Source organism: Neoarius graeffei, chromosome 9 (genome assembly GCF_027579695.1).
Source record: "Neoarius graeffei isolate fNeoGra1 chromosome 9, fNeoGra1.pri, whole genome shotgun sequence".
In the NCBI taxonomy this organism is placed as follows: domain Eukaryota; kingdom Metazoa; phylum Chordata; class Actinopteri; order Siluriformes; family Ariidae; genus Neoarius; species Neoarius graeffei.
In genome coordinates, this window is record NC_083577.1 from 72,340,963 (window position 1) to 72,362,703 (window position 21,741).

The following is a 21,741-nucleotide window of genomic DNA, read 5'->3' on the forward strand; positions in this document are numbered from 1 at the left end:
CACACCTACGGTCAATTTAGAGTCACCAGTTAACCTAACCTGCATGTCTTTGGACTGTGGGGGAAACCGGAGCACCCGGAGGAAACCCACGCGGACACGGGGAGAACATGCAAACTCCACACAGAAAGGCCCTCGCCAGCCACGGGGCTCGAACCCAGACCTTCTTGCTGTGAGGCGACAGCGCTAACCACTACACCACCGTGCCGCCGATAAAAAAGCATCTAGGAATGAATTGCGAGTGTTCTCGATTATTGTTTTTTGTGGCTCCAAAATGATGGTTACAAGCAATGATCTACTAGACAGATATTTTATTTGATTTAGAGTTTTACAAAATGTGCCGGAGAGCCTCTACTGACATTTTTTTTATTTTTTTAACAGGGCAATGATGTAATTTTAACTATCACATTCTGTTTAAGTATTACAGTTTGTCTGTGTTTAAACTACAGCAATTTGTAAATTCTACAAAAAAATATGATCAATTCAACATATTCTTACTGTTAAATTAACAGTAAATTACAGTATATTGATGTAAATTACACACTGCTTCATTGTTTTTGTATTTACAGTTTTTTTTTTGTCATGATTTTACATAAATTCACTGTTAATTCTACGGACATTTTTTACAGTGTGTCATTAAGTGGTATTTGGGATACTTTATAACGTCAGTTGGCCTGCTGCTACATTAGTAATCACTTGATATTGTGTTCCAGGCATTAATGAATGTACAGACCCATCTGTACACCACTGTGACCACGAGTGCACTGATACCCCCACCAGCTTTGTGTGTACATGCCGGCCTGGATACCGCCTTATGTCCGATAAGAAGAGCTGTGACGATGTAGATGAGTGTTCAGAGACTCCCAGTGTCTGCAGTCAGATCTGCGAGAACACACTGGGATCATATGTGTGTAAGTGTGCACCAGGTTTCCTGCGGGAGCCAGATGGGCGCCGTTGCCGGCAGAACAGCAACATCAGCCCTTACCTGATTTTCAGCAACCGCTACTACCTGCGCAACCTATCCGCAGATGGAGAAGCCTATTCACTCATCCTGCAGGGCCTCAGCAGCGTCGTGGCTCTGGACTTCGACCGCGTTGACAAGCGCCTCTATTGGATCGACGTGAGCCGTCGTGTGGTGGAGAGGATGTTCTTTAACGGCACAGGCAGAGAGGTGGTGTTGAATGGCATTCTGCACGGAGAAGGCCTGGCTGTGGACTGGGTGGGACGGAAGCTTTATTGGATGGACAGCTTTCTAGACTGTCTGAAGGTGTCTGAGCTAGATGGACGTTTTGTCAGGAAATTAGCTGAGCATTGTGTGGATGCTAACAACACCTACTGCTTTGAGAATCCAAGAGCCATCGTGGTGCATCCAAAATTTGGGTGAGTGACTGGTATTTAGTCTTTCTCTATTTAGAATATTGCAGTCGTCTTTGCAGAGTATCAGCAGGTCCTTACACAGTCATAAGTTATTACATTTTACAAACGAAAGGCCTTAATGTACAGTATTCAGTTGTGTTAACAGCAAATTTCTGTGTTCTTAGGGAGTTTTCACACTTGCTAGCTTTTCCCTGGACCTGAGCTTGTACCACCCTGAGTATGGTTTAATTGGCCAAGTTCAAAATATGTTATCAAACTTGTGTGCCTTTTCGGAAATGGTGATCATTTTAAGGGATCTCTGGTTCAGGCTGTACCATATGTAAAAGCGATCCTTCACATTATTCCCATTTTGAGTTTCATAGTGGCATGGAAAGGAATTTCATGGTCTGCAGAAAGAGGTAGCTTTGTAGATAAATTGATTGAAGAAATAATTGAATGTGACTACAGTGACTACAACAAAAATGAATTATTTCTATATAAAGAAACACTAAATAGAGCGGCAGCTACAATTATCAACACCTTAACGATCTTTTGGCCGTTGCAAAAGTAGAAAAGACTTTCAATACATAAACTGTGCATGAATAATTACTCAAACTTCCATTGGAAAAAAATGAGTTGATTCCCGATTACTTAGCGTATCAGATCATGTGACACCGCTCCACAATTATCAGCACCTTTGTTCACAGTTATCGACACCGTTCCACAGTTATCAACATCCAGATGATTATTTTTAAAAGAAAATAATCGGTATGTGGTATTAAGTTAACAAAACATAGTTTTTATTTAAAATTTGTTTTACATAGACTTATATTTAGTACAAAATATCTTTTATATAAATATATCGATGTCGGTGTTTACAGAAATGAGGAAGTAATTCTAATGTTTTTAAACAAATGAACTGATAATGTTTAACCTGTGTCAGAAAATCTGTTTGTTCCACTTTCTAAGTATTTTCGTAGATCACATTTTGTTAATCATTCGTTGTTGTTTGTATTAATTTTTAGTTTTGTAGTTTAACAATAAATGTCTACAGGCAATTGACATTGTAACCACATGTCATTCCCTGAACCGAAATATAAAATGTCTACTGATATTGTAATATGTGGTAGATATTTACAACAAACTGCAAAAAAAAAATTTTTCTGAATGGAATAGAAAAATCTGGATATTTCAAGCATGTAATTTTTTATATGCTCGGAATTTAATTCTGGTCTAATTGTATTTATTGCAATCAGATTCCAAACACTCTATAAACATTCCGTTCTGTTATGAATCAGAAAAAAATTATTATAAATCACAGCACTTTTATTTTTTAAAGTACTTCATCTACTTCAACAACGTTACACAAAGCTCGATCCATAACAGTTGTAAATGTCACTTAATTCCACAGGGTGTCGATAATGGTGGCACCGGTGAAAGTGATCACTATTATCGACACCTCACGTGACTTCTCAAACGCGCGTTTAGATACAAAATGCCGACTGTCAAATGAAAGAGTAAGAAACAAAGTAAGGTTCGACAAGGACATCATGAAATATCAGTGAATTTGATCAGTAAAAACCATGTCCATGATCTTGCCACCATGCTTACCTGCGATGATAACGTCCGGGTTTTCCTTAAATTGCTGATCGTGGTAAAAAAATTTCCATCTCAGGTAACGAGCTGTGTCATCAGACAATAAGATCAAAGGGTGGGGAGGTCTTCCTGTTGATTAATTAACCAATAATAACTGTTGTAACTGAAACTAACCTTTGTAAAATAGTTTTTTATTGGTAAATCTGAAAAGGTGTCGATAATTATGGACTGTCGATAATTGTAGCCGCCGCTCTATAAGAAGAAGGAACCTTTATTTGTCACATGCACACTTCAAGCACAGTGAAATTCATCATCTGCATTTAACCCATCAGAAGCAGTGAACACACGCACACACACCCAGAGCAGTGGGCAGCCACACTAGAGCGCCCAGGGAGCAGTCAGGGGTTCGGTACCTTGCTCAAGGGCACTTCAGCCCAAGGCCGCCCCACGTTAACCTAACTGCATGTCTTTTGGACTGTGGTGGAAACCGGAGCACCCGGAGGAAACCCACACAGACAGACAGAACATGCAAACTCCACACAGAAAGGCCCTCACCAGCCGCTGGGTTCGAACCTGGAACCTTCTTGCTGTGAGGCGACAATGCTAACCACTACACCACCGTGCCGCCCCAACCTTCGATAACTGTAAAGGAATTAATAAATGTATATTTATGTAATATTTGCAAGTGTGTTGTAAAAAACAATTTTGTACAAATAAGATATGGTATTCGAAATAGTGATTGACTGCATAATCCTTCTGAGTGAACAAACTAGCTCTTTACACTTTCCCCCAAACGAGTCGAAAGTCACTCTTGGATATGAACATGAGTATTTGGGTTTAGTTTGAAAACAGATTTTAGGAATGACATGACTCTACATATCATTACATACTATGATGTAATTTTAATTACATTTGACATGTCACAATTGTATATGTTACCAAGAAATGAGAAACTTTGGCCTGTCATGCAAATTTGGTCTTAAAAAGTCTTGTCGTATGTATATTTTCAGATCCTCTCATCTTGTAAAATAGCACATTACAGTAAGTTCTCAAATGAATTCTGTCATTTATTTGCAGATATGTGTACTGGACTGACTGGGGAACTAAAGCTTTCATAGGTCGTGTTGGAATGGATGGCAACAACAAGTCTGCCATCATTACCACGAAGATTGAGTGGCCCAATGGCCTTACCATTGACTACACCAATGATATGCTTTATTGGGCTGATGCTCACCTCAACTACATTGAGTAAGTAAAATGTTTAAGGCAGCTGGGCCATAGAAGGTTCACGCTGCACGCTGCATGCTGCACGCTACACGCTACACGTTCACGTGAAGAACCGGACCCTGGGCCATTAAACTTCATGCTTGGATGTTCACGTGTTGCGTCTGTTCTACTTTGACCGAGTAACCAACAATATGGACTCTTCGGATGACGACGATTGCCTCATTCTGCTTTTACTGAGACAGAGGAAGAGAAAAAGGAACAGAATTTGGAGCCGAGAACACTTCCTTCTGAGAGAAACCCGTGGTGAATTTCACCGAACATTCTATAATCTGCTTGACAATCCCGATGAAGAACTATTTTTCAATTATACCATTCAATTATATTTTTTCTGAAGTTTTCCCCTGAAAGCATAGAGTTATCTCCCTAGACCCGTTCTGATTGGCTGGCGCGGCGGTGACCGCATGCATTGACTGGAATTTCCATCTTCACGCCTAGAAAAAAGTGTGCATGTTCATTTCTCGCTTCACGCGTGAAGTGTGCAGCGTGCAGCGTGCAACGTGAACGCCGTTCTATGGCCCAGAGCAAGTCATGCTACGTTTGTCCACTTTTCTTTACACGCGTGTAGTGTGTAGCGTGCAGCATGCAGCGTGCAGCGTGAACCTTCTATGGCCCAGCTGCCTAACCATAGTTTTCCTCTGAAGTGTTCAACGGTCAAATTATAAATACAAGGCTATTAAAGCTAGACGGCCTTTCGATTTCATAAAATCGATGAAATTTAGTTCCCTCTGAAATTTGGTCATTGTTTATTTCTGCAATCTCTTCCCTAGCAAATAATGTGCATGCAATCACTCAATTCAGGCAGTCAAGCAGACAGAGGATGTCCGTGTGCGCATGCGCAGGTTCACCTGCTTCTTCTTCTTTTCCTTCTTCTTTTGGGTTTTACAGCAGCTGGCATCCAGTGTTGCATTACTGCCATCTACAGGTTTATCTTGACCGTGCACTGACAGTTCCATCATTCTGTCACTAAACGAACAGCTGATCACACCGAGGTGCTCGCTGACCGCCGATATTTATTATGCTGTGTTCACACTTATACCGGTACGAAAGTGGTATAACTGTATCGATATAAAGTATACCGGTACAGTTTAGTGCATCTGTCCACACTAGCGAGAAATGTTTGCGGTTTTCTTTCACGGTAGTTGAAATGTGCGTGCGCGAAATGTTTCCGTGGTTACCGAGTAACTTCCTTCCGAGAATATATGGCGGATGAAACAACGTGTGTGTGCTTTTTGTTGTCAATGTACAGTCTGTATTTCTGGTGGTCATTTATTCAGTCGAATCGTATAAAACGCGCGAGGCAGTTGAGAAAGAAACAAACGAATCTCTGTTCTTCACTATTTTATTCAGCGAAGACATCGATTGAGGTGTGTGACTTTGCGCATGCACATTATACACTAAGTAACTTTAAAAACGCACATTGATAAAACTTGCTGAATTCGTGCTGAGTTTATCTCAAGAAGAAAAGAAATATATCACAATGGAAAAATAACTTCGTTCTGCCCGAATAAGTTCCAAATCTGTGCTCAAATCAGAATTTAAGGGAGTTGTACTCAGTAACGTACAATATGACTCGGGTAGTCAATGACATGGACAGGCTTTAATTTTCAAACAAATTTTGCATACACTGTACACACACAATCTTGCCTATAAATACCCGGGGGAAATGATGGGAAAATTGTCATTATTGAAGATGCCACGCCTAAGCCAAAATCAACGTGAACAGGCCATCGGGATGTTGCGTGCCGGAAGTACACAGACAGAGGTCGCCCGGCACTTCGGTGTTCATCATTCGACCATTTCCCGTTTGAGTCAGCGTTACAGACAGACAGGGAGCACCAGGGATCGTCCACGCCCTGGTCAGCCTCGAGTCACGACGCCAGTTCAGGATCAGCACATCAGGCTAGCTCACCTCCGTGACAGATTCCTGACACCCTCAGTCACTGCTGCTGAGACCCCTGGACGACACAGACCCAGAATCTCCAGCATGACGGTCCGAACATGGACCAACTGTCACTTTGAATTTTTTTATTGTGAATTAATTCTTGAGTTTGACAATAAATGTCCTTTATCGATGTTTCAAGATGTGTGTGCATTACATACAATATCATAAATTTCAAATATATGCATGGATCTAAAGTGATATCGTGTTGAATTCCATTGTGCGTTTTTAAAGTTACTTAGTATATTTGTATCGATACAGAGCCGCTTCATCTGTCCACACTACGCGAAGCGCTACAGTACCGATACTGTACCGGTACGAAACCCATACATTTGTGGGTTTCGGACCGATACAGTTATACCGCTACGGTACCGGTATAGTTGCTAGTGTGGACAGGTATTGCGGTACGAAAGTAATTTCGTATCGGTACAAAATCCCTAGTGTGGACAGGGTATGAGTTTGGTCTTGCGTTTCATTTCCTTCGCAACATAACATCTTTTCTTCTCGCTTTCCCTTACTGTAGTTGGTCTTTCCCATTTCATTTGCGTCCTCCATTTTCCTCTCCTGTTTCAAATTTGTATCCCACAATGCCTTGCGTGAACGGGGAAAGCTGACCATGTGATAGATGATGTAGTATCTTGAATTGGGTCATGGTGAAGCAGGAAAAAATAGCGCAGAATTTAGGGCTATGTGGCCCTAAATTCATCAATTGTTCTCTTTAAAAAAAACTAATAACATTGGAAGTCTGTGATTCGAATTCAGTAGCTTTCGGTCCATTAAACAAAAATAGTTGGGCGTCAGGGAAAATTCTTTTTATGACCTAAACTTGAAAAATCTGAAAGGCAGTCTAGCTTTAAATAAATAAAGCTCTAAAAATATATCCAGAACTTTCAAAATGTAATCTGTTCTGCAGGTACTCTGACCTAGAGGGCCGTCACCGCCATGCTGTGTATGATGGTGTGCTTCCTCACCCATTTGCCATCACTGTGTTCGAGGACACTGTGTACTGGACAGACTGGAACACTCGCACAGTGGAGAAAGGCAATAAGTACAATGGCACTGGACGCCAAGCTCTTGTCAACACCACTCACAGACCCTTTGATATCCACGTGCTTCACCCATATCGTCAGCCCATAGGTGAGCCTGGGAGAGAGGAACTCAAGCAGGGTGTAATCACAAGCTCTACTGCTGGCTTTCATCCTCTTGCAGCCATTATGCCAATTATCTCTGATCACTATCTCTTCCTTTAAATGTCTACTGAAGCCATTTTCAAGTGTGTGCCAATATTTACAAAGACAAAGACAATGCTGCAAGTGTTTTCCCTCCTCCTCCTCTTTGGTCAGGAAAGACAATCCCTTTTATCAATCACGTATTTTCCCAAGACAGATCGAGGTCTTTAGATACCCCTGTCTTATCTCAGTAGGAGGGAGGTCAACCTCTGTTTCTTTGTGGTAAGTGCATGTGGTATAACAGTTTCTCTCCCGGTCCTCAGTAACCAATCCTTGTGGAATGAACAACGGTGGCTGTTCTCATCTATGTCTCTTAAAAGCTGGAGGGCGGGGATACACCTGTCAGTGCCCTGACCACTTCCTGACTGTGCAGATAGGGGGCGTGGCCCGCTGCCTGCCCAGCTGCTCCAGCACGCAGTATAGATGTGCCGACAATGAGCGGTGAGCACCTCAGACCTCTGCCTCTGTGTGGCTGGGTGTGATTTGTGCAATTCTATGTTGTTTCATTATGACACCTACAGTGGTGCTTGAAAGTTTGTGAACCCTTTAGAGGTTTCGATATTTCTGCATAAATATGACCTAAAACAACATCAGATTTTCACACACGTAGATAAAAGTAGATAAAGAGAACCCAGTTAAACAAATGAGAGAAAAATATTATACTTGGTCATTTATTTATTGAGGAAAATGATCCAATATTACATATCTGTGAGTGGCAAAAGTATGTGAACCTTTGCTTTCAGTATCTGGTGTGACCCCCTTGTGCAGCAATAACTGCAACTAAACGTTTCCGGTAACTGTTGATCAGTCCTGCACACCGGCTTGGAGCAATTTTAGCCCATTCCTCCGTACAGAGCAGCTTCAACTCTGGGATGTTGGTGGGTTTCCTCACATGAACTGCTCACTTCAGGTCCTTCCACAACATTTCGATTGGATTAAGGTCAGGACTTTGACTTGGCCATTCCAAAACATTAACTTTATTCTTCTTTAACCATTTTTTGGTAGAACGACTTGTGTGCTTAGGGTCGTTGTCTTGCTGCATGACCCACCTTTTCTTGAGATTCAGTTCATGGACAGATGTCCTGACATTTTCCTTTAGAATTCACTGGTATAATTCAGAATTCATTGTTCCATCAATGATGGCAAGCCGTCCTGGCCCAGATGCAGCAAAACAGGCCCAAACCATGAGACTACCACCACCATGTTTCACTGATGAGATAAGGTTCTTATGCTGGAATGCAGTGTTTTCCTTTCTCCAAATATAACGCTTCTCATTTAAACCAAAAAGTTCTATTTTTGTCTCATCCATCCACAAAGCATTTTTCCAATAGCTTTCTGGCTTGTCTATGTGATCTTTAGCAAACTGCAGACGAGCAGCAATATTCTTTTTGGAGAGCAGTGGCTTTCTCCTTGCAACCTTGCAATGCACACCATTGTTGTTCAGTGTTCTCCTGATGGTGGACTCATGAACATTAACATTAGCCAATGTGAGAGAGGCCTTCAGTTGCTTAGAAGTTACCCTGGGGTCCTTTGTAACCTTGCCAACTATTACATGCCTTGCTCTTTGTTGGTCGACCACTCCTGGGGAGGGTAACAATGGTCTTGAATTTCCTCCATTTGTACACAATCTGTCTGACTGTAGATTGGTGGAGTCCAAACTCTTTCGAGATGGTTTTGTAACCTTTTCCAGCCTGATGAGCATCAGCAACGCTTTTTCTGAGGTCCTCAGAAATCTCCTTTGTTTGTGCCATGATACACTTCCACAAACATGTGTTGTGAAGATCAGACTTTGATAGATCCCTGTTCTTTAAATAAAACAGGGTGCCCACTCACACCTGATTGTTATCCCATTGATTGAAAACACCTGACTCTAATTTCACCTTCAAATTAACTGCTAATCCTAGAGGTTCACATACTTTTGCCACTCACAGATATGTAATATTGGATCATTTTCCTCAGTAAATAAATGACCAAGTATAATATTTTTCTCTCATTTGTTTAACTGGGTTCTCTTTTAGGACGTGCGTGAAAATCTGATGTTTTAGGTCATATTTATGCAGAAATATAGAAAACTCTAAAGGGTTCACAAACTTTCAAGCACCACTGTACATCTGTCTTCTTATAACTGAGTGCTTATTATGTTCTTTGTCTGTCCCTGGGTAGCTGCATCCCTATCTGGTGGAAGTGTGATGGGCAGCGTGATTGCAGGGATGGTTCCGACGAGCCGTCCACATGCCCCCTGCGTCACTGTAGATTGGGCCAGTTCCAGTGTAATGACGGAAACTGCACCAGCTCACATTTCCTGTGTAACTCAAACCACGACTGTCCTGATGGATCTGATGAAGACGTTGTGCTATGTGGTATGGAAAAACTTAATTAAATCATACGATCATAGTTAGTCTTTCTATGAGTTTTGTCTTTCTGGATAACTTAAACCATGTTGGAGTTGTAATGGACCATTTGTTTATACTTCTGAGGAGGACTATGCAAAAGTCTTAGGCACCCTATTGTTTTGGGGGGGGTTTCATACAAACTTTGTTGTAAAGTTCTATTTGATGACTTCTACATTATCGAGTCAGTACAAAAACATTTCAGAGTTCCAAACGTTTGTTTTGCAGCACAAAATTAAACGTTACAGGAAAAAATGTTTGTATCTGAGCAGCATAGTCCATAAGAGCCCACTTTTCAGATTAAAAAAGAAAACATAATGAAGGCCACTGGGTTTTGGTGCAAAATTAAGAAGCAAGTGTGACAAAGTGTCCAGAAGAACTGTGGCTGGTTCTGCAAGATGCTCAGTAAAACCTACAGCTCATTTCCTTATAAAACTGTACTCATTGTAGTCTCAGGTACAATTTTTTTTTTTAAGCAAAGGGTCGTCTCACACCAAATATTGACTTTGTTTCATTTATTATGGCTTATTGATTACTGCTTATAGTATTTTTTAATGTTGAAACATTTAATTTCATTATTTTTAAGCCATTTTTGGTCTACAGTATTTCTTTACACGTGCCTAGGACTTTTGCGCAGTACTGTATATCAATGGTCAATATCAATAAGATAGGCAAAGAAATCAAATCTGAGCATGGTGTTATACAGCTTAAGGAACGCTGTAGCTGTGAAGCAGCATTGTTACCTGCTGTATTGTGCAACACCCAAGAGAAGTACTAGTAATTCCAGTTACATATACAGTACTTTTTCCAAAGTTTAATGTAGCCATGCTCTAACCAGCCCAAACATTTTCTTTCCATTGGAAAATTAGCTCCATCTCTTAATGGACAAATTACACAGAGCTTAAAGGAGATACGCAGAACCTTTATTTTTAAATACATTTCTGTGTGGATAGTATCTCCATTCTTGACTCTTGTATGCTGCATAAATGGGAATTTTAAAAAATATATATTTCTGAGAGTTAAAATCGACTGCAAAGTTGGCATTCAAGCTGCCCTGCTGAGCCAGCCAGCCCTGAGTGCGTGACGTCACAGCAGGAACCGGTTTTAAGGCCGAGGCCTTTGACAGCTATTGACCAAAGTCATATAAATAAAAATTTATGGTGAAAGTAAGTGTAACCGAATTAGGGCCTTGGCTAAATTTTGGCTTTTACAGGACTAAAATCCAACTACGCCACCCTGGGAATTTCACCCAGAGAATAGTCACTTGAATAATTAAAAAAAAAAAAAAACCTTATAATTGTTGCCCAAATGAGGATGGGTTCCCTTTTGAGTCTGGTTCCTCTCGAGGTTTCTATCTCATGTCGTCTGAGGGAGTTTTTCCTTGCCACCGTCGCCACAGGCTTGCTCATTGGGGCTAGATTAGGGATAAAATTAGCGCGTTTTAAGTCGTTCAAATTGTGTAAAGCTGCTTTGTGACAATGTTTATTGTTAAAAGCGCGATACAAATAAACTTGACTTGACTTGACTTATAATTGAACCCGACTCATAAAATAAAGCCGGGGGTTCTCACACAGGTAAGTTCATAAAAAGAACAGAGACGTTGTTCACTTAGTTCACAACAAAATTGAGTTTAATTTCACCTCTGAAACAAGTAAATAATATTAAGATTAAAAAGACAAAACTAAAAGGAGGGAAAGCAGCATCTAGGTTAACAGTGATTTAAAAGCTATACCAAACCCAGAAAATAAAAGTAAATACAGAGGTGTCACATTATGAGGCGGCGAAATAAATAAATAAATGCACAGCAAAATAGTTCAACATGCAACCAACTCAAAATAAAACACACCAAATAGCAAAGCAATAAACATAAAAGTAAAGCCACCTATGAAAACACAACTGGTAGACACCTCTATAAAGACGGGAGATCACTTAAAAATCACTTAAAAATAAAACCTAGCGCTGTTACTCAATAAAACGTTACAAACAAAATAAAACGAGGGTTATGTGTATAACCGCGGTTCTATGAGTTTCGGATGACCGCCAGAGGCGGTGCTTTCAGCACATGGATATCCATCACACGAACGTGCAGGTTGAGTAATAGTAACAACAAAGTCACGTGTGACCTGGGTGACGTCACCCCGTGACCCCGGCATAAAGGACCGGTAAACCCAGGAAGTGACCTCTTGGCAAATCTTCTCGTGTACACTCCGAGTGACTGCCAAGCTCTGGCGGTCATCCGAAACTCATAGAACCGCGGTTATACACATAACCCTCGTTCTATTTCGTTTCTCCTGACCGCCAGAGGCGGTGCTTTCAGCACATGGATGACTAATACCAACCAGGTCATGAGGAGTGCCTACCCGTACTCAGTGCTGCTGCGACGGGCCTGGAATGACAGCCGTCGCCACAGGATTATGTGGGACGACATTAAGACGGTAAAACCTGGTGAAGGTGCAGCTGGAAGCCCAGGAGGCTGTGCTGCGTATGTCTGAAAGGGGCACGCCCTTCAGTGATGCCCATGAGGCCACCACGCCCCGTGCAGAGTGCGCCCTGACAGCCGGAGGAATCGGGGAGCCACTGTGCCTGTAGGCATGTAATATGGCCTCGACTATCCACTTGGATAGCCTCTGCTTAGAGAGCGCCAGACCCTTCCTCGGCCCTGTGTGGCACAGAAACAGGGCGTCGCTCCTACGGAAGCCCTCTGTACGGGACACGTACACCCTGAGGGCGCGAACTGAGCACAAAAGTTCCGACCTCTCACCATGGCCCGCCTCGAACGCCGCAAGGCTAAGGGGCTGGTTGACGAAGGTAGCAGAGAGGGTCTTCGGGAGGAAAGAGGGGTTTAGGCCACAGGGTGACCCCACTGTCGCCGGAGTGCCACTGCAGGCACTCCCCACTGACTGACAACGCGTGTAGTTCCCCGACGCGCCTCGTTGATGTAATGGCCAGAAGAAAGGCAGTCTTCAGGGAGAGCCATGAAATGTCTGCCGTGAGCAGGGGCTCAAAACGGTGCGTCGCAGAGAGCCTGCAGCACCAAGTGAAGGTCCCATGTGGGTACCCGGCTCCGTCGGGGGGGTCTCAACCGGAGAGCACCCTTCAAGAAACGTGCCACCAAGGCGTGGGACCCCACGGTCCTTCCCCCAACTCTGGCATGCTGAGCAGAGATGGCAGCTGCATAGACCTTGATGGTGGCAGGGGTAAGACCCTTATCAAAGCAGAGACTGGCGGAACAGTCGAATAGTTGGCAGGGGGCAGCATGTAGGCTCCTCCCCCCGAGTTAAGCACCAGTTGGAGAAAAGCCTCCATCTGTTGGCATAGAGGGCATTGGTGGGGGGTGCCTGAGAGCTTGCAATGGTGTTGACCACTGCCGGCTCACAAGGACCTCGCAGGGGGTCCGGCCCTTCAGCGGCCATACCCAGAGCTGCAGACGGGCTGGATCCGGGTGCCAGATCTGCCCTCCCAGCTGTGATAGCAGGTCAGTCCTCACTGGCAGGCACCAGGGGTCGCCGTTCAGAAGTTGCAGCAACTTGGGAACCACACTCGGCCCGGCCACCGGGGGGGCGACAAGCAGCAGCCCGTGGTGGTCCATCGCAACCCTGTGTAGGGTTGGCACGATCAGCAGCAGAGGGGGGGAGGCATACAGCAGTTGCCTCGGCCAAGCATGCGCCAGCGCATCCTGGCCCAGGGGACTGGGGCCGTGGAGGCTGAACCACAGAGGGCAGTGGGTCCACCTCTGCCCTGCCAAAACGTTCCCAGATGGCGAGAACCACCGCTGGGTTGAGTCTCCATTCCCCGGGATCGGGGTCCTGGCGGGACAGCAGATCCGCTGCCCTGTTGGCAGTGCCTGGCAAGTACATGGCACGCAGGCTCAAGAGATGTTGATGGGCCCACCGCAGAAGTTGGCCAGCCACTTCCAAGCACTGGAGGGACTTTGTGCCTCCCTGGTGGTTGATGTAGTACACTACCGTAGCGTTGTCCGTCCGCACCAGAACGTGTCTGCCGGTCAGGCCTGGGAGGAAGTGCTGTAGGCCGAGGAACACAGCCCGTAGCTCCAGCACGTTGATGTGCTGCTGTCGCTGCCCTGGACTCCAGTAGCCTCTGACGGTCCGGCATTGCCAGACTGCACCCCAGCTTCCCAGGGGAGCATCCGTGGTGATGACCTCCCTCCGGGAGGGGATAGCCGCCGGCGGAACACCCCGCGAAAGGTAAGCCCTCCTCCATGGACGGAGGAGCCTGAAAAAAAAGTATCCGTCGTCTTCACGAGCCTGTGCCCGTGCAGCACCGGGTGGAGGTGGAGACCGTTGAACCACCTCTGAAGCGGCGTAAGTCCAGGAGTCCCAGCGGGACCAGAGAGGAGGCTGCCGTAAGCATGCCCAGCAGGCGCTGAAAGGTCTTCAGGGCGAGTGACCTACCCCGTCCGAAGCGGCCAAGCAGTAGGCGGATGTTGTGGATCCTGGTCTGGGAGGGAGTTACCATCAACGACCTCGAATCCAGGTGCATGCCCAAGAAAGTAGTCTCCTGGCTGGGCACCAGCGAGCTCTTCTTGTAATTCACCCTGAGCCCCAGCTCTACGACATGCGAGAGCACAGTCGCGATGTTGGTGCGGGCCTGAGCTGCTGACCGTGAACAGACGAGCCAGTCGTCCAGGTAAGGCAGGACATGCAAACCCCTTGCCTGAAGTGGTGCCGCTGCCGCTGCCGCACACCCGGTGAACACACGGGGTGCCAGCGATATCCCAAAGGGCAGAACATTGAACTCGAAAGCCTGGCCCTCGAAGGCAAACCGCAGGAACTGCCTGTGGTGTGGCACAATGGGAGCATGGAAGTAGGCGTCTTTCAGGTCGAAGGTGACAAACCAGTCGCCCGCCTGGATGTGGTGTAAGACATCCACTGTACGCAGCATGCGGAATCTCATGGTCCTCAAGTGGGAATTGAGGGACCTCAGGTCGAGGATCGGGCGGATACCGCCGTCCTTCGGAACCAGAAAATACCTGGAGTAGAACCCACCTTGCTGTCTCTGCCTGTCGACGGGAGAGACTGCTCCTTTCTCCAGGAGGGTGGCGATTTCCTGCCGGGGGACGAGGGACTTCCCCGGATGGCTCACGGTGGTGTGTTTGACCCCATGAAACGTGGTGGACGGCGGCAGAACTGGATGCGGTAACCCTCAGTGAGGGTCACCAGCACCCAGGGGTCAACGCTCTCCAGCTTTGGAGCTGTTCGCTGGAAAAGCGGCCGACCGCCGGCGCGCTGATGTCAGCGCCGTCCAGAGCGCCCCCGTCGGTCACCATGGGGGCGACGAGGAGCGGACTGGGTGTAGGGGGCGGCACCGCGGGTCCGGGAGGTGGTGGGGCGGCGAAAGTCATCAACCCGTCTGGTCTCCTGGCGGGTGCGTGGCCGAGACAGAGTCGGTGCGGGCCCCCTGAAGGACTGGGCAGCATTGCCATGGTGGTGGGCCTGGCGGGGGCCAGCGAACTGCTGTTACGCCTAGATGACCTGGGCACTCCGATCCAGGGCTTGCTGAGTGGCTTCGCCAAACAGCTCCCCAGGGACAACAGGGAGAGAGTGCAGCACACGCCGGTCGGGCTCGGCCAGAGGGGACTGTGCCCGCCATATCTGCTGGCGGCCGAGGGTGAGATACGACATCAGCCGGCCCAGTTCCCGCGACAAGTAGGCAAAGGCCTGGAGCCGCGTCACACAGCTCCCGTGATGCCGCGCTCGTCCCCTCCAGCGTCTGGGGGTCCATGACACCTGGCTGGCAGAAGGGAACTTAAATAGGGCGAGAACGCCCCAAGTAAGTAGCCCAAAATAAACTATCAGGCGGAAATAAAAAATAAACGACCGGGCGAACACACCCGTGGTCGGGAATATTAACAAGGATGGCGCCGTGCGCTACAGAACTGATAAACAGCGGCGAGAAACACCGCTTTAATTTCAATGAATGAAAACCGCTTACCTGAGTGACAACAAGCCGGCCTCCAGCAGCGAGGACACGCCTCGGAGGGCTAGTCAGCTAACTCCACCGAGCGAGAGCGCTCAGCTTAACGGAGTAACAAACAATACGAATACAACACACAAGACAGCCGGCCCGTGAGCAGGCCGGAGACAAGGCTACACAAAACAAGCGGTTGATAATATTAACAAGGATAGGCACTGTGCGCCACAGAACTGATAAACAGCGGTGAGAAACACCGCTTTAATTTAAATGAATGAAAGCCGCTTCTCAATATTGGGCATCTGCAGGAGGCCGTAGGTAGGGGTGTCCTGCATTGCCGCCAGGGCCCTGCAGTCACTAGGGAGGTGGGAAGGCATCTAGGGTCCGCCCAACACCTCTGTAACTCCTCGATGTATGAGGCCGAGGGCGGAACAGACAACGAGGAAGGCTATGCGGGACCTCTGAAGAAAGCGCTCTGATGCTGGGCCACCGGGGCGTGTCCAACCCCAGACGGGCCAATGCAGCCCTCAGCGTTGGCTGGATGGATGAGCATCCGCCTTCCGACGCTGCCACGGTGCCATGGCTGGTGGCCTGGGAACCGGCCGGAGAGGTGGAGCCGTGACCATCGGACCCACCGCAGTCAAAGCTCTCCGAAGCCCGGATCGACAGTTCATCCAGGCCGCGTGCATCAACGGCCGGTGACAGAAGCGGTGGTGATGGTGAACAGTCGGGCTGCCAGGCAGAAGGGGTGGCTGCGGGAACACTGCCCCCTGTGGCGGAGGCTGAAGATTCGCCAGCAGGGCCTTCATCTCCTCCAGCTCGGTGGACATCACCTCCACCTTCTGAGCCAAATCGCCCGAGCGCTTCTTTTTCGCCTTAGAAGCGAAGACGTGTGGGGGAGCCCACGGCGCTTGCTGGGCCCCGCTGCTGCAGCCGACACCGTGTCCTGTCCCCCCGAGGCCCGGGGGATGTCAGACGGAGAATCCAGCCGAGCCAGCCTGGCGGTCCGCGCAGCCACGCTCAGGCACATGCAGTCTGCGCAGGCCATGTCCGTCAGCCCCTGCCGCAGGTGATCAATACCCAGGCATGAGGGGCACTCGCGGTGGCCGTCCTCCGGTTCGAGGGGGACCGGCAGTTGGCGCAGCGAGAGAATAGGTCCATGACGCATGGCAGGCAGAAGGGAACTTAAAAAATAGGGCGAGAACACCCCAAGTAAGCAGCCCAAAATAAACAATCAGGCGGTAATGAAAAACGACCGGGCGAACACACCCGTGGTCGGGAATATTAACAAGGATAGGCGCCGTGCGCCACAGCACTGATAAGCAGCGGCGAGAAACACCGTTTTAATTTAGATGAATGAAAACCGCTTACCTGGGCGACAACAAGCCAGCCTCCAGCGGCGAGGACACCGCCACGGAGGGCTAGTCAGCTAACTCCACCGAGCGAGAACGCTCAGCTTAACGGAGTAACAATACGAATACAACACACAAGACCGCCGGCCTGTGAGCAGGCCGGAGACAAGGCTACACAAAATAAGGCGGTTAATAATATTAACAAAGATAGGCGCAGTGCGCCACAGAACTGATAAACAGCGGCGAGGAACACCGCTTTAAATTAAATAAATGAAAACCGCTTACCTGAATGAAGACAAGCCGGCCTCCAGCGGTGAGGACGCCGCCCCGGAGGACTAATCAGCTAACTCCACCGAGCGAGAGCGCTCAGCTTAACGGAGTAACAAACAATACAACACACAAGACCGCCGGCCTGTGAGCAGGCCGGAGACAAGGCTACACAAAATAAGGCGGTTAATAATATTAACAAAGATAGGCGCAGTGCGCCACAGAACTGATAAACAGCGGCGAGAAACACCGCTTTAAATTAAATGAATGAAAACCGCTTACCTGAATGAAGACAAGCCGGCCTCCAGCGGTGAGGACGCCGCCCCGGAGGACTAATCAGCTAACTCCACCGAGCGAGAGCGCTCAGCTTAACGGAGTAACAAACAATACAACACACAAGACCGCCGGCCTGTGAGCAGGCCGGAGACAAGGCTACACAAAATAAGGCGGTTAATAATATTAACAAGGATAGGCGCCGTGCGCCACAGAACTGATAAACAGCGGCGAGAAACACCGCTTTAATTTAAATGAATGAAAACCGCTTACCTCAATGAAGACAAGCCGGCCTCCAGCGGTGAGGACACCGCCCCGGAGGGCTAATCAGCTAACTCCACCGAGCGAGAGCGCTCAGCTTAACGGAGTAATAAATCAATACGACAAGAGAAAAGAGTTGGTGGACTTAGCGCAGTTTCTTGGAGGATGCATAAGCACAGCCCCAACCCTACGGGTAACGAAACTACCACAGCGCTTTGTCCAAATTCCAACTCGCAACCTGCAAACGCGAGAAGATGTAAGAGGTCACTTCCTGGGTTTACCGGTCCTTTATGCCGGGGTCACGGGGTGACGTCACCCAGGTCACACGTGACTTTGTTGTTACTATTACTCGACCTGCACGTTCGTGTGATGGATATCCATGTGCTGAAAGCACCGCCTCTGGCGGTCAGGAGAAACGAAATAGAACTTCCAATAATGTTAAAACAAAACAAAGCAGCAGTGGCAGGCTTAGCATGGGTTGAAACGGTCTTGTTAATATCCGCCGGCCAATGTTAAAGGGCCCATGGCATGGTGGTTTGTTGATGCTTTAAACGGGCTCGTGGAGGCTTCCGGATGTTATATCCGCAGCCTTTCTCGAAATGAACCCTCGGTACGTAGATATAGCCTCCTGGGAGAAAGCCCCATTTCAGCGCTTTTCCCAGTGCGTCGTTTTGCTAATGAGAAGCAGGAGGCGGGGAAGGGTAGACGGTGGGGGCGTGCCATGGGGGGAGAGGGAGGGGCTGCCGTCTGCCTCCCAAGCCGGCTGAGAGCGCTCCTCGTCGGGCACGGCCAGGCGGGCGAATGCCCTGGTCCGTCCACCCTGTCTAAAAAAAATGGTACAACTCGAGCCCATGTACCTGGCTAACTGCAGGAAGCGGTTAGCTGCACAGCTAATGTAGCCATTGCTAGGCTAACGCACCGATTTTAAAACATGGCAAAATGACCAGTTATACACTTACTTGTTCGGTGTTTGTTGCTGATGCGGCAGGGATGCTTGGCACAGACCCAGGCTTCAGTGACAGTTGATGTGCAAAACCTGCCCTACTGTCCCAAGTTGTGGAAACATTCATCAGGAAAATGCTTCTGACAAACATAGACCGTCTTAGGTAGACTCGACGGCGTATTATTGAAGTAAATAAAATTAAGCCACTGCGTCTTCAGGGGCTCTCCCGTCGGCAGTAAAAACAGACTCCTTTCTGTGTTGTCACATCCATGTACAGTGCAACTTCCATGTTGTGTCTTCTATGGGCTCCTCACTACAAAATGTAGTCATGTGTTCTGCGCATGCGCAGTAGGCTTCGCGCATGCGCAGTAGGCTTGGTAGGACAAACAGCAACTTTTGAGTTGGGCGGGCAATCCATACAGTGGGTGGGAATCCAGAGGGGGGGTGTGGGGATCATCTCCCTTGCTGACGTAGGCAAGGGAAGAGTTTATCAACGCGCCGTTTTGACGCGCCATTCTCAAATGTTGGGCATAGTTTGGTTTACACATTATGAAATTTCTAGCCACTGGGGTGACTTAAGAAGGTCAGAAGAACTCATTTTAACGTTAAAAAACCTCAGAAAGTGAAAATTTCATGCCATGGGACCTTTAAAAACACGAAGGTGACACCAGCAGCGTTATCTCGAACCTGAACAGCAAGCAGCAAAACCTGGAAGTGTAGCAGTCGTTATACAGCACACTGATACCTGCCTTTATACTCCAATATTAACGAGGTAACTCCCACAGCTGCCACACCGGAAATGACGGGGAAGACTGACTTTGCCTGCTGGTTACAGTAAGAAATACCGTTACCGACTTACTCAACTAAGACTGATTTGACTTCATTGATTGTGGGTTGACTCTCATTAAAACAGGATAGGTGTTATAACTTATGCAACATACATGTACATGCATGCATTTTCACTGATAAAACATAAAAGGCTAATTAAATAATCAGATGAACTGAGACAATCACATTCTGAAGCAAATTAAATAATCTTATACCAGTAACTTAAACACACAATACAAGTTACATGTATTAATCTAAATGCAGGTAAACAATGTGTTGTTTTTGTTGTTTTTTTATCCAAATGAGAGTCGGAGCTTATCCGTCTGTGTTCTCGCTTCTTGAAGGCCGATCTTGTGGCTGATTGTTTTGAAACAATCTGACTTTCAGTTGTTTGTTCAGTTCTCCGTTCATTCGCTTCTTCCACGTAAGGGCGAGATGGCAGCAATATCCAGCACAGAAATCAGACGGCTGTGCCACTCATTCTCCATTTTCTCCATACTGAGTACTCCGCCATTACTGCTCGGCTCAGGCGATTACTAAAACCCGGGACGGAACGGGATGTCACCGGTTTTAACAATAACCACATGGAGGTCATTGCCTGAGCGATAATATATCACGTCCCATTCCATCCCGAGTTTTACCAACAACCCTCGGCTCACACTCTGGGAGAACTGGTGCAACTGAACTTACTTTCCTTTTAAAAAATAAATAAATACTTTCCTTTTCTTGTTTTCTTTTTCTTTAATTGTTGGTACTGCACCCTCTTTCAGTACGGGCTTATAGCCAACGCTCCTCAACAGATCAGAGGTCTCGTATGAGTCTTCAGTAAAATGTGCAGAGCAGAGGAGAGACCACTTCGTAGGCACCCAATGTGCCCGTGAACTTCTCGCAAAACGCGTCCAAATCTTTGCAGTTTGAACATTCTTGGGCCATGAACGCAACGTAAATCCACCTTTTGTCATGTTGCTGCACCCACCAGCAACACATCTACGTGGCATGGCGATAAATTAGCTCAAAACGGAGGATCGGAGTTGCAGTCAGCTGTGTGTTTTAGTATAGCGGAAATGGCGATGAGACCGATAGACTTCCTGCTGTGACGTTACGGAAGTCAAAGTCATTCACTCAGACCGCTACCTATATGAATCACTTTAATCGTAAAAATTACTATATTAGATTTATTGTTAACGCTTAAAACTATTCCTGTGCCATTCTTGAGGTCTCAAGGCATTTATAAACGAAAGTGAGGCCATGGTTCTGCGTATCTCCTTTAACTTACCATTATCTTTCACTGACAAATTCATTAAAGCATTTTAACAAAATAAGTGATTCATATCAACATTATTGGCCATCCCAATGACTGACTTTGGTTGCACAGGTTTTCCAGTGCTTTCTCAGAAAATGATGCAAAATTATTGTCCATGGTCATTATTTGTACACTACAGATGCAAATTGCTGGATTGAAATTCATTGAAAACTTACACAGTGTCCAGTATCACGGTGAGATGATTTGTTCCTGTCTTTCAGCAACGCACCAGTGTGAGTCGCACCAGTGGCAGTGCAGTAATAAGCGCTGCATCCCGGAGGCGTGGCAGTGCGATGGGGAGAATGACTGTGGAGACGGCTCAGACGAGGAGCCCTCACACTGCTCCAGTAGAACGTGCCGTCCCGGCCAGTTCAAGTGCAGGAATGGCCGCTGCATCCCTCAGAGCTGGAAATGTGATGTAGATGATGACTGTGGAGATAACTCAGATGAGCCCATCGATGAGTGCAGTGAGTGTAATATCTGTTCGGCTTGCGTTGTATTTGTTCAGGTAGTGTTTTGATCATGTATGATAGATAACGTTATACTTTTACTTTAATTTTGCTCATTTCAGATGGTGTGATTTCTTAAACAAAGATAAAATGCATCCATTTTGAACCCAAGCAACTATTTTCAGAATCAGGTTGCGTTTTTTTTTTTTTAATCAGTCAATGAACAATATGCCTTTGTTTTCGTAAGATTCAAAATAATGAGTGTGTGGAACCGGATAAATTGCTTGTGCAAATATTGGGTGTGAGTTACAAATAATAATAGCTTGAATGACATCATATG

The 21,741-nt window shown here is 46.7% G+C and overlaps 1 protein-coding gene across 1 annotated transcript in view; it reads left to right on the plus strand.

Moving 5' to 3' along the window:
* lrp2a (low density lipoprotein receptor-related protein 2a) overlaps positions 1-21,741 on the plus strand; it is a 211,697-nt gene that overhangs the window by 125,133 nt on the left and 64,823 nt on the right. The window contains exons 52-57 of the mRNA XM_060930575.1: positions 711-1,377; positions 4,027-4,197; positions 7,089-7,312; positions 7,668-7,845; positions 9,568-9,764; positions 21,174-21,419. Coding sequence (XP_060786558.1) covers positions 711-1,377; positions 4,027-4,197; positions 7,089-7,312; positions 7,668-7,845; positions 9,568-9,764; positions 21,174-21,419 — 1,683 coding nt within the window. The remainder of the gene's footprint in view (positions 1-710; positions 1,378-4,026; positions 4,198-7,088; positions 7,313-7,667; positions 7,846-9,567; positions 9,765-21,173; positions 21,420-21,741) is intronic.